Source organism: Neovison vison, chromosome X, assembly GCF_020171115.1.
Source record: "Neovison vison isolate M4711 chromosome X, ASM_NN_V1, whole genome shotgun sequence".
Lineage (NCBI taxonomy): Eukaryota > Metazoa > Chordata > Mammalia > Carnivora > Mustelidae > Neogale > Neogale vison.
In genome coordinates this window covers 125,111,008-125,124,561 of record NC_058105.1, presented here as the reverse complement: position 1 = coordinate 125,124,561, position 13,554 = coordinate 125,111,008, and the positions used below count along the sequence as shown (strand labels likewise).

The window sequence follows — 13,554 nt, the reverse complement described above, 5'->3', positions numbered from 1 at the left end:
CCAAAACATGTTCAGAAGAAGCCAGACACACCGGCCGCATATGGTAGGACTCTGTTTATGTGAGCTACCCAGAACAGGCAGATCTGTAAGAACCAGGGGTGGGGGTGGGGCAGGGCAGGGCAGGAAGGAGGAACTCCTAAGGAGGACGGCATTGCCTTTATGATTCTCTTAGAGAGTCCTCCTTCCTTTTAGCAAATGGTAGACGAACCCTAAAGTGGCTGTCCTTTCCACTCAGGTCCCATGTCACAATGGCCCCATTATTCCAGAATTCTCTCCCAAGGTTTTAGAATGTTGGATAAGTGCTGATGTAGGTTTGTCAGTGGTTCATAAGTGGGGCCACACGACTTCGATGAGATGAGATCCTGACTGTTGTGACAACATCCTTCAAAGTCCCAGTGGTCCCCTCCGATGGTGGGTTGGAAGTGGCCTGTTAGCAGAGAAGGCATCGGCTGCCTGATGGCAGAGGGGGTAGCAAGCATCCGCAGAAGGTAAGTAACCCCAGGCCGATGGCGAGAAGCAGATCTCCCCCGGAGCCAAAGACAAACGGGTCGGTGTGCCCACTTTTCCCATTAGGTCATGGAGCTTTGTAACATTTCCGTGAGAGCAAGAATGTGATCATGTTCCTCTTGGCCTCCTGGCAGGGTTACAGAGAGCCTGGGGGTTCTGTTAGGAGTTTCTGACTCAACAGGCCATCAGCGCTGGGCTGGGTCTCCATCCCACAGATGACCTCAGGTTTGAGCAGGAGTTTTCTGAAGGAGGCCTCCGGGGACCCATCTGGCGCACTCAACAAAGTCACCATGCCGCCTGGGTCCCAGCCTCCTGATAGGTGAATTATGAGTAAGTGAGACACTGTTTTCTGTCCAGCTGGAGGGCGTGTGTCACTGAGTACTTACGACAAGCACCACAAATGCAATCATAACCGTTTGTGCAAGCTGGGTAGTGTTCCACCGTACGGATAACCCCACAAGTCTTGTCCCTCCTACTGTAGGTGGTGGTTTCGGTTGTCCCCATCTCTATCCTGAACCGTGCTTCTGCTGATTTGCCTCTTTCCCTCCGTTTTTAGAATTTAGTGTATCATTTACACACAATTTGTAGATTGCTGAAAGCAATATCCTCTAACTTCTGTTTGTTTGAAAATACAGTCACTTTTCATAAAAACCCTTGTTAATATATATTTATCACATAAATTAATAAGCAATCTTATATTTCTCAGTTTTAATTCCTAATATGGTAAGTATGGATGGATGCAAACTGTGGGAACAAAAACTCTTTGGGGTCAATACCATTTTTTTGTTTGGTTCTTGTTGCAGGAAAATATATATCACATTATTGACCATTTTAACCATTTTTAAGGGTACAGGTCTCCAGAACGTTTGACCCAGTAACTGCCTGCCTCTCCCACTTCCAAGTGCAAAGTGCAGAGATCTTTTTGGTCCTGAGACCAAGAAGTTTAGGAACTGCCGACGTGGCCCAGAGCCCGGGGCTCGGAAGTGCTTCGGGAGGCCGGGCTGCTCCCCACCAAGTCCTCCTGTGCCCTCCCCTCCCTCTCCCTCCTTCCCCGAGGTCCAGCTCAGCTGGGGGCCCAGCAACACTCACCTCCCTCTGCGGTGTAGCGACCTGCCTCTGTCCTGCTTCTCGGTTAACTAATTATTTACCTTTTAAGAGCATTACGTGTTTCTGGCAGAAAATTGAGACCGTGGCAGAGAGGATCCTGGGCACCGAGGGAAGGCTGTACCTCCAGGGCCCTTAGCCAGTCCTCCTTCGCAGAGGCCACAGCTCTTAAACATTTCCCGCACCCAGGAATTCTCTGTTCTTATGCAAGCATGTTTCCTATTTGTAGATAATGTGTTTATACATATTTAAACGTGTTAGATGTTCGCCCTAGTTTTCACTGACATGGAGTCATCGATTTATTTTAGAAAGAGTGAGCACGGTGGGGCAGAGAGAGGGGAGAGCAGGGGCAGAGGGAGAGAGAGAGAGGATCCAAGCAGACTCCGCGCTGAGCACAGAGCCTGACGCAGGGCTGGATCTCGCGACCCTGCGATCACGACCCCAGCCATGACTAAGAGTCGGACGTAACCGACCATATCCCCCAGGCGCCCCAACCGAGCCATTTCTATACACTTGCTTCTGCAACATGCATTTTCACTGAGCGAGATATTTCTAACGGCTTTCCTCGCTGACACACACCTCTTGCTCGCACACAAACCACGCGTGAATGGTAAATAAATACATGCCAGTGTGGGAGGCCCCCACGGGAGGTCCGGAGCCCTCCATGCTCTCCATGCACGGCCCTCCACTCCCGCCCCTACTCATCACTATGCTTGCGTCCCGTTGCCTAGGCCCCTGTTTTTCCCCATTTGCAAAAGTAACAGACTCTTACCTTGAAACACGAAACAATGGGCTGCCTGGATGGGCTCAGTTAAGTGGCTGCCTTCGGCTCCAGTCGTGATCCCAGGGTCTTGGAATCGAGTCCTGAGTTGGGTTCCCTGCTCAGTGGGGAGCCTGCTTCTCCCTGTCCCTCTGCTGCTCCCCCTGCTTGTGCTATCAAATTAATAAATCTTTTTAAAAAACGAAAAAAACATCACTAGTAATCCCAAAAGAGGCATGTTGCTTTGCTTATTTAGGGTGGGCAAAAATAAGATCACACTACGAACTTGGGAGTTTTATTATCTGTTTTACATTCACCTACCACGGGTGTTTTCCCGCATTATGAAATACTCTTCTACTGTTACATCTGCTGCATCTTATGGCAAATGAATGACCAATAACGTCCTACAGTGTAGTTATGTATCAGATAGAATTCATCCTCCGTAGCTTCATAATATCAATGAAACCTTATTGTTTCTATTTTATTATTATTGTTATTGTTTCTATTATTGTTATTGTTATTGTTTCTATTTTTGTTTCTATTATTGTTTCTATTGTTATTGTTATTGTTATTGTTTCTATTTTAAAAAATCATGCTCATGGAAGAAATGCCTTAAAAGGCTTGAACAGCCAGACAGCATTTAAAAAAATCACAATCCAAGGTCGTAAACAGGGTCAAGTGAAAGCATGCTGACTGCATGATCCCTGTTTTGGAAAACAGGCAGAATTGAACTGAGATGCTTTACGGGTGCATGCTGAGAGGTGAAAGAGCAGTAAAGACAAATAAGGAAGTGGTAATGTTACATATCTGAAACCAAGAGGTGTCTTTGTGGTTATTAATAATTTATTGAGCTGTACACTTAAGATTTGTGTGCTATAAATATATATTTTTTATAATATATATTTTATGATATACTGTATATTATAACTATAAAATATATATTCATATATTATACTTTGTTTTTATATATGTATTATAATTATATATAAATATATTGAAATATTATAAGATAATATAATAATATATATATGTATTTTAAAACTCACAATCCCTCTGACCCGGTTAAAAATGTCTCTTACTAACTTAGCATACAGACTTCCAGTTCTTAGAGCCACGACGAGATGCCCCATTCTGTAGCTTACCGCCTGTCCTTGGTACGTTGTGGCCTTCTTCCTTTTGGTTACATCACGTCTCCGTGGCAATTAGAACGGATGTCATCCAAGAGTCGAAACCAACACCTGCGGGAGCAGAGATGGGGAAATGGAACGTTCGCGCGATGCCGGTGGGAACGCAAAGTGGTGGGGCCGGCGGGGTAGCGGGTAGCGGGGTAGCAGGTAGCGCTTTCTGAAGAGTTGAGCATAGACTTGCCATCTGTTCCATGCCCCTGGCCCGGCCTGAGGCATCCACCCGGGAAACACGAGAGCACACACGCACAGAAACACCGCTTGGAAATGCGTAGAGCAGCGCTACTCCTAACGGCCCAAACATGCAACCAGTCCCGGTGTCCAAACACCGAGCCAATGACCCGTCCCCGCAGCCGACTGGGGCCCCCAGTGAGAGGCAGCAGAGCATCCCTGCGGGGCTGGAGCTGGAAAACAGCCAGACACGGGGCACGGCCCCTTGCCCGATGCCAGCCGCGCACTGAGCCACGGCGCGTACTAGCCCGGTTGCACCGACACGGCACCGACTCGGCACCAAGGGACAGTTCAGCCGAGCTCAGTCGCTGGGCCTGAACGTGTCCCAATTTTCAGTCGGCGCAGTGCCGTGATGACCACTTTCTGCTCGTGGCCGGTCTCATTTGGGGACGAATGCCCAGAAGTGGAAGTGCCTGTTTGAAAGTCGGTGCCGTGTCGGACTTCCGATGACAAGGGCCACCGGCCCTTCCCGAAGCCGGCCCGCCCTGTGTCCCGCCGGCAGAGCGTGAACATCTCGGGTCCCCACTCTCGGTCTCGTGCCAGGCCCACAGGGGCGCATCCCGGCCCGAGGCGGCCGCTCACCCTCTCTCACCCCTTGTCTGTCCGCAGCTCCACGCGGTGCGCAGTGGCCATGCTGCTGCTCATCACGAGCGCCAACTGCCAGGTGGCCGGCTTTGCGATGGCCACGGTGGGCTGGATCCTGACCACCACGTCCATGGGCCTCGTGGAATGGAGAGTGTGGTACATAGAGAACAACGCCCTCCTGCCCCCGGGCCTGGTGTGCGTGGGCATGTGGAAAGTCTGCGTGTACCACCACGTCAGCGACCACAGCAAAGTCACCCTGTGTCAACGGTACAGCTACCGCGACAAGTATCTCCCGCTTGATATTCGTGTCTCCCAAAACCTCCTGCTGATCGCCAGCATCCTAGGCCTCCTGGGGCGAGCCTCCATCATCTTCGCTCTCAGGAACGCGTACCTGGGAATTCTGCGAGAGAACGCCCCCTTCAACCCATTCATCGCTTCGGGAATCCTGAACCTGGCCTCCGGCGTGTGCATCGCCGTCGCCGTGGTCTGGAATTACCACTCGGTGATGAGCGAGCAGGGCATTTCCTTCCCCCCGTCGCTGTCGATTCCCTTCAAGCCAAACACTCAGGAGATCGGTAGTGCCTTTCTGGTGGCGTGTCTGGCCGCCTTCATGATGTTGCTGAGCGGGGTGATTTTCCTGTCCCACAAGTTCTCCACGGCTACCCAAGTGCATCCTCAGACTTCCGACATGTGAAATTCCTGACTTCGTCGGCTTTGCGAATCCAGGATGGCCAAGGGTTTATGAGAAATATTAGCAGAGTGTCCTATCCAATATTTACAAAGATTCCAGACCATGGCACAGGTAGCTTGGGGCAGAAGATGGCCAACTCTTTCTTTTACCTTCTGTATCTTTTGTTTCGTTGATTCACCAGCTCTTTGATTGAATCGAGAAATTTCATTTAAAAAAAAAATCTTCCTCACCTGCCTATTGGTCTTATTAGATCTGTATTTTAATTATTGTTGAATAAATAAGCACTACATAAACCTGGTGTGTCGAAATGAGATTTTGTGTGTTTCTCACGTTTCCCTCTTAAGCTTCTGCTAAAAACAACCCACTTTATTTCCTGTGGTATGGTGATCAACATCGCTCTATCATATAAAATTCCCCAAAATATGCAGAAGTAGAATAAAAGAAATCACCACACACCCCTTATCAGACTCAACAATCAGTCAAGATTCTGTCATATTAGCTTTATAGCTCCTTGCTTTTTTTTTTTTTAAGATTTTATTTATTTGTCAGAGAGAGCGAGCACAGGCAGACAGAGTGGCAGGCAGAGGCAGAGGGAGAAGCAGGCTCCCTGCTGAGCACAGAGCCCGATGTGGGACTCGATCCCAGGACGCTGGGATCATGACCTGAGCCCCGAAGGCAGCGGCTTAACCAACTGAGCCACCCAGGCGTCCCTATAGCTCCTTGCTTTTAACCTATTTTTTTTTCAAAGTATTTTAAAGGAAACCCCAGGCATTTCCTTGCATAACCATATTATACCTTAAAAAATTTAACAGTTTTTCCTTGTTGTCATCAAATACTTAACAGAACTTTTAAATGCCTCAAAAATAATTCTGCAGTTTTACTTTGTCCGCAGAAGATGCTCACTGTGTCTCTTAAATCTCAAGCTAAACTACTCCCCTTATTGCACCCCCTCTGCCTTTTTTTCTTTTTGAAGATTTAAATTTTTTTTTAAGATTTTATTTATTTGACAGAGAGAGATCACAAGTAGGCAGAGAGGCAGGCAGAGAGAAAGAGGGGGAAGCAGGCTCTCTGCTCAGCAGAGAGTCCTATGCGGGACTCGATCCCAGGACCCTGAGATCATGACCTGAGCTGAAGGCAGAGGCTTAACCCACTGAGCCACCCAGGCGCCACTTGAAGATTTTAATTTTTTTTTTTTAAAGATTTATTTATTTATTTATTTGACAGACAGAGATTACAAGTAGGCAGAGAGGCAGGCAGAGAGAGGAGGAAGTAGGCTCCCTGCCGAGCAGAGAGCCCGATGCGGGGCTCGATCCCAGGGCCCTGGGATCATGACCCGAGCTGAAGGCAGCAGCCCAACCCACTGAGCCACCCAGGCACCCCGAAGATTTTAATTTTTAAGTAATCTCTACACCCAACATGGGGCTCAAACTCACAACCCCAAGATCAAGAGTCCCGTGTTCCACCGACTGAACCAGCCAGGTGCCCTTGCCTTTTTTTTCTTTTCAATCATTTTGATTTGCCCAAGAAAGTGGGTCAGTTGTCCCAGCATCAAACTTGTTACAATTCAAGGCTTCATTAGAGCCCAGGTCAACTCTCTGTACGGGAGTATTTCTTTCTTTTTTTTTTTTTTTTTAAGATTTTATTTATTTGACAGAGATCACAAGTAGGCAGAGAGGCAGGCAGAGAGAGCGGGGAGCAGGCTCCCCGCTGAGCAGGGAGCCCGATGCGGGACCTGATCCTAGGACCCTGGGATCACGACCCGAGCCGAAGGCAGAGGCTTTAACCCACTGAGCCACCCAGGCTCCCCTGTGCGGGAGTATTTCTAAGGCAATGCCCTGTAATAGTACGGAGTACCTCATAGCAGGTGGCGTATCATAATTTACCTTTTTAGCAATGTTAAGATTGATGCGTGGATCCAGACAGGAAAACCCAACCCCTCTTAAAAATGTCATCAGACTTCCACTTCTGATGGTCCTTGTGGGAATCATTTATTGTACTAAGGATTACAAGTGGTGATTTTCTAATGTGAACGTTCTTGTCCGATTTAGTAGCTGGGATGCTTTCGTAAAGAAGAAAAGTTTCCCTCCTCAGGTATGGCCACTTGGGTTCTCTAAAATTCAGCTCATACACAAAAGGCAAGGCAAATGCTTCGTTTTCCCCCTTTAATTGTTAAATTTCTAGAGGAAGGAGGAAGAATGCATTAATCTTGGTGTTCACTAATGTATTTTTAAAATTGTTTTCCCTATCAGTTTTCATTTTTGTCTTTTTTCTTGAGTATCAAGAACTCATGAGATTGTTTGCATGTTTTTATTATGGAAATTTTCCGATGCATTCAAAAGGAGACAGCCCATCGATTATCTCAACTTCAAGAATCTTCATTATGGGCCACTAGTGTTTCACCCCTGTCCTCACTGACTCTCAGCAACCCCAGCCTTGGATTACTTTGTACTAAATCCCTGGCAGTGTATTACTGTGTTCCTCAATACTTCAGTACACATCTCTAAAAGATAAGGTCTCCTTTTCTTTTTCACGAGCAGGGTGAAGGACAGAGGGAGAAGCAGACGCCCCACTGAGCAGGGGGCCCGATATGGGACTCGACCCCGGGAACTCTGGGATTGTGACCTCAGCCGAAGGTTGACACTTAACCAACTGAGCCACCCAGGTGCCCAAGGACTCCTTTTTCTTAACCACACTGTCATTATCACATCAAGAAAAGTGAATAATTTCCTAATGTAATCAAATACGTAGTCAATACTCAGATTTCCCTAATTGTCTCATCAATGTTTTTAATAGTAACTTGTGGGCATCTGCATATTCCAAGTGTTTCCCTTAGGTGCCTTATTATTCCCTTAATGATCAAACTGTCCCATCTTCGGCAATGGAGCCACAGGGACATGTGGCCTTTGACATGTATCTATCAGGATTATTTTAAGATTAAAAAAAAACTATTCAAGACAAGCATCACCTACTCTTTACCTCAAACAACTCTTTATCAATAAAATTCATTATAATAAGATGATTTTCCTAAAGAACAAAATAGTAGAGAGAAGAATATATCAATAATAGACTTAACAACTACATTCATCAAATGTTATATGTTGAAATTAAAGTATATTTATTTACTCTGTGTCTAATTACTTTTAACACCAGTGGTTCTTAACCTCATGGAAATTCTCCGCAGTATAATTCCCACACACAAAAAATTTTGTACCAGTTCACAGATCTCTTGAGACCTATTCATGGATCTCATTTTCAAAACTTAAGTGACAGTTTTTAAAAATTGATTTATTGTTTTATGGGCATGCTAGAAACTCCTCCTTCTCATAATCTTCAGCTTATTATTTTATTTATTTTTATAAAGATTATTTATTTGCGATAGAGCGAGAGCAAGAGAGCGCAAGCAGGGGGAGCGGCAGAGGGAGAAGCAGGCTCCCCGCTGAGCAGGGAGCTCGATGCAGGGCTCGATCCCAGGACTCTGGGATCATGACCTGAGCCGAAGGCAGATGCTTCACGGACTGAGCTACCCAGGTGCCCCTTCAGCTTATTTTTAAAACACATTAACTTTACCAGCTAAAAACCTACCTACAATATTAATGGGTACAGATATACCCTGCTTAAAATCATTTCATTAAACATTTTTCAGCGATGGTTCCTATGTTTAAAGTTTAAGAAAAAAAAGTGTTTTTTTTTTTTACGTAATCTCTGCACCCAACGTGGGGCTTGAACTCATGGCCCCAATATCAAGAATCGCAGGCTCTACTGGCTGAGTCAGCCAGGCACCCCGGAAGAAGAAAAGCGTTTTTGAAAAAGGTTTATTTTAGAGAGAGAGCACACAAGCTGGGGACAGCGGCAGAGAGAGAGGGAGAGAATCTCAAGCAGACTCCCCACTGAGCCCAGAGCGGCTTGCCCCCACAGCCCTCAGATCACAACCTGAGCCGAAACAACGAGTCTGATGCCCAAGCAACTGAGCCATCCGGGCGCTCTAAAAAAAATTTTTTTTTTAGTAAAATCAAATCATTACTGGAACCATTGTCTGTTTTCTTCCCCCCCCCCAAAAAAAAACATGACTAGAAAAATGTCAATATTTCAAAGAGAAGAGTCTTTCTGCAGAGACACTATCCAGGAGCAAAGCAAAAAAAAAAAAAAATTAAGATTTATTTTATGGCTAAAAGACACATGAAAAAATGTTCATCATCTTTTTTTTTTTTTTTAAAGATTTTATTTATTTATTTGACAGAGAGAGATCACAAGTAGGCAGAGAGGCAGGCAGAGAGAGAGAGGGGGAAGCAGGCTCCCTGCCGAGCAGAGAGCCCGATGCGGGACTCGATCCCAGGACCCTGAGATCATGACCTGAGCTGAAGGCAGCGGCTTAACCCACTGAGCCACCCAGGCGCCCAATGTTCATCATCTTTAGCCATCAGGGAGATTCAAATCACAACCACACTAGGATCCCACCTTACACCAGTTAGAATGACCAAAATTAACAAGACAGGAAACAACGTGTGTAGGAGGGGATGCGGAGAAAGGGGAACCCTCTTACACTGCTGGTGGGAATGCACGCTGGTGCAGCCACTGTGGAAAACAGTGTGGAGATTCCTTAAGAAATTAAAAGTAGAGCTTCCCTATGACCCTGCAATTGCACTCCTGGGTATTTACCCCAAAGATACAGATGTCGTGAAAAGAAGGGCCATCTGTACCCCAAGGTTCATAGCAGCAATGGCCACGGTTGCCAAACTGTGGAAAGAACCAAGACGCCCTTCAACGGACGAGTGGATAAGGAAGACGTGGTCCATGTATACTACGGAGTATGATGCCTCCGTCAGAAAGGATGAATCCCCAACTTTTGTAGCAACATGGACAGGACTGGAGGAGATTATGCTGAATGAAGTAAGTCAAGCAGAGAGAGTCAATTATCATATGGTTTCACTTAATTGTGAAGCATAACAAATAACACAGAGGACATGGGGAGATGGAGAAGAGAACGGAGTTGAGGGAAATCGGAAGGGGAGATGAAGCATGAGAGACTGTGGACTCTGAGGAACAGAGGGTTTTGGGGGGGGGGGTTGGTGAGCCTGGTGGCGGGTATTGTGGAGGGCACGGACTGCATGGATCACTGGGTGTGGTGCATAAACAATGAAGTCTGGAACACTGAAAAAATAAAGTTTAAAAAAAAGGATTTATTTATTTTAGAGAGTGAGTGTGCTTGAGTGGGGAGAGGGGCACAGGGGGAGGGAGAGGAAGAATCTCAAGCAGACCCCCCACTGAGCCCAGAGCCTGATGCGGGGCTCGAACCCAGGACCCTGAGATCATGACCTGAGCCAAAATCAAGAGTGGGCCACTTAACTGACTGAGCCACCCAGGCGCCCCAGGAACAAAGCAAATTCTGAACGCAGTAAAATCATGGCGCGCTCATAGTCTCCAGGATCAGTAGTTAGGCCTGCAGTCCATGTGCATGCCTGTTTGAACCTTCTCTGGCTCGGAGAGCTTGCCGTCATTTTGATAAAGGTTGCTGAAGTCCAGGGACATGATATTTTCGTCTCAACTCCTTCAGCATGTTTTCCAATCTATTTGAAAAAGAAAAACCTCTTAAGTCTTTTCCCAGAGCATGTAGCTCTTTTATGGCTCACGCCTGTTTGGAAGATAGAATACTTTTGCAAAAAAACACTGGATTCTGGGATGTTTCTTCCATACGCGTTTTGCTTGAAAAATCTGCTTTTTGCATTCAGCACTTTTTTCATGTTCTTCAGAGATGTTCCTTTCTGTCTTAGTGAATTTCTTGTTGTAATTTTCCAGCTGTCTGAGATTTACATTATACACCAGCAAGGTTTTGCCCATTGAAAACCTTCACTGTGACGGTGGGGTCGGTACATGCTGGTATTAGCCATACCCCTCCTCCTGGACTCCAGAGCTGCACTAGAAAATCTACTAGCTGAGTCTCTATCCCCACCAACTGAAAGAAACTTCGTGTGTCTCACAGTCAGTCATGATTCCTGTGGTCTGCCCAGTGGTCGTGATGATGGTTCCCATACCATTTTTGTTATTAAAAATACTTTAACGTTTTAATAACAATTTATTAAAGTATAAATCACATACCATAAAAAACCACAGGTACAAGGGAGGTTTTTAGTATATTCACATAACTGTACAGCCAGCACCGCTTACCTGATGACAGAACATTTCGTCACTCTGGAAAGAAACCCCATCAGCAGTCTCCATGAGTCTTCGAGGCTTTTCTGGGTCTCAACAAGATGACCCAGGTGCATCATGTACGTTTCAGGCCCAAGACCTTGAACCGGCATGTCGGTCCTTCAGTGAGCCCGAGGCATGGAGATGGTATTTAGAGATGAACAATTTAGGCACTGCTGTGCTCATTCTTTGGTTGTCTTGATAGCTAGGTGTTTTAGTGGACAGAACTAGGATATATGAACTTTTAAGAGGAAGAAACAGAAAACTTCTTTCAGTTCAAACATGTAGAATCTTTAGCTGCAATTTGATTACATTTCTTTCTCCCAGATTGAAAACCCACCAATTTTTTAAATTTAAATTTAAATTTTTTTTAAGATTTTATTTATTTGACAGAGATCATAAGCAGGCAGAGAAGCAGGGGGGGGGGGAGCGGGGTGGAGAAGCAGAAGCAGGCTCCTTGCTGAGCAGAGAGCCCGATGTGAGGCTCGATCCCAGGACCCTGGGATCATGACCCGAGCCGAAGGCAGAGGCTTAACCCACTGAGCCACCCAGGCGCCCCCCCCCATCTTACGTAACTTCTGAATTTTTGGTTTATTTTCTATTGCAAATATGGATGTTATATGTTCATATTTATTCCATCTTTTTCAAAATGCGACCATAGTACATGTATTACCCGGTGTGCATGTATATAACTGGCTTTTTCACTGGACGATAAATTCATCAGTACACAGATCGTCCTCACTGTGTTATGGCTGCATAGTACTCGCCCTCGGGTGGCTGGACTCTGGTTCGTTCAGCCCGTTGCGTGTCTCTGCATGCAGGTGTGTATGTGTTAAGACTCTGGGCGAATATGTTTGTCTTTTTGCCAGTGTATCTTTAGGATAGATTCCTAGGACTCCTGGAGCACAGGGTCAGTGCACACAGGATCATACAGTTTGCATTCCCATGAGTGATCGGTGAGAACACCTGCTTCCTCACAGCCTTGTCCAAAAAAAAAAAAAAGAAGAAGAAGAAGAAGAAAAAAGAAAGACTCTCTGCCTGCCTCTCTGCCTACTTGTGATCTCTCTCTGTCAAATAAATAAAATGTTTTAAAAAGACATTTGTTTGACAGAGATCACAAGTAGGCAGAGAGAGAGGGGGAAGCAGGCTCCCCGCTGAGCAGAGAGCCCGATGTGGGGCTCGATCCCAGGACCCTGGGATCATGACCTGAGCTGAAGGCAGAGACTTAACCCACCGAGCCACCTAGGCGCCCCCCATATTTACTTTTTCCATTCAGCACTTAAGTTGTGTGTGTGTGTTATAGGGGTCATAAATATTTCTTCTCTTTCGGTGATACTAATACAACAGTTAAGATAATTTTTTTTTAAATTTTGTATTAGGTGCCTGGGTGGCTCAGTGGGTTAAGCGTCTGCCTTCGGCTCAGGTCATGATCTCAGGGTCCTGGGATCAGCCCCCCATCAGGTTCCCTGCTTAGCGTGGAGCCTGCTTTTCCCTCTCTCCCTCTGCCTGCTGCTTCCCCTGCTCGTGCTCACTCTCTCTCTCTGTCAAATAAATAAAAATCTTTAGAAAAATAAAAGGAAATTTTAAAAAAATTAAAAATGTTTGTAGTCTGGGGCGCCTGGGTGGCTCAGTCAGTTCAGCGTCCAGCTCTTGCTCTCAGCTCAGGTCATGATCTCAGGGTCTTGAGATCGAGCCCGGCCTCAGGCTCCACACTCAGTACGAAGTCAGCTTGAGACTTTCTCTCCCTCTCTCCGTCCCCGGCCCTGCACTCACACGTGCTCCCTCCCTCTCAAATAAATAAATAAACTTTAAAATCAATAAATCATTGCTCCCAGGACCCCACCCATAGACATGCCCTTCATGGACTGTGGAATCCCGTTTTCTCCCAAACTTCCTGAGTGGCCCAGGCAACTTCCAGTGCAACTTCCAAGCCCTCCTAACCCTCCATTTGATTACATTCCAAAATCATGCTTGCCGCCGGCTGAGGAGAGCCACAACCCCAGCAGCTCACGCACTGACGAGCTCTTTCCCCAAACACGCACGGGCTGTGCTCTGCAGAGCGGGGTCACCGACACATTGAAGCAAGAGCGCGCAGGCTCTGGGCACACACCGCCCACCGGTCACAAGACTCTCCAGATGTCTAAATGGCCTCAGTGAAACTAAATGAATGACTGCAACAATATCAAAAATTAGACATACTCACTTTAATCTAGAGCGACGGACTGAGGTCATACTGTGTTCACCGGAGAGAAGCGGAAGGACTCGCATGGAATGTCCTTCTTTTCAAACACTGTTCAGTAAGACTT

General features: G+C 46.4%; 1 protein-coding gene across 1 annotated transcript; it reads left to right on the top strand.

The window, feature by feature from the left end:
* Positions 1-3,647: 3,647 nt before the first annotated feature.
* CLDN34 (claudin 34) lies at positions 3,648-5,065 on the top strand. Its single transcript, XM_044234764.1, has 2 exons — positions 3,648-3,661; positions 4,396-5,065. Exons 1-2 carry the CDS (start codon positions 3,648-3,650, stop codon positions 5,063-5,065), a joined length of 684 nt encoding a protein of 227 aa, XP_044090699.1.
* Positions 5,066-13,554: the final 8,489 nt, after the last annotated feature.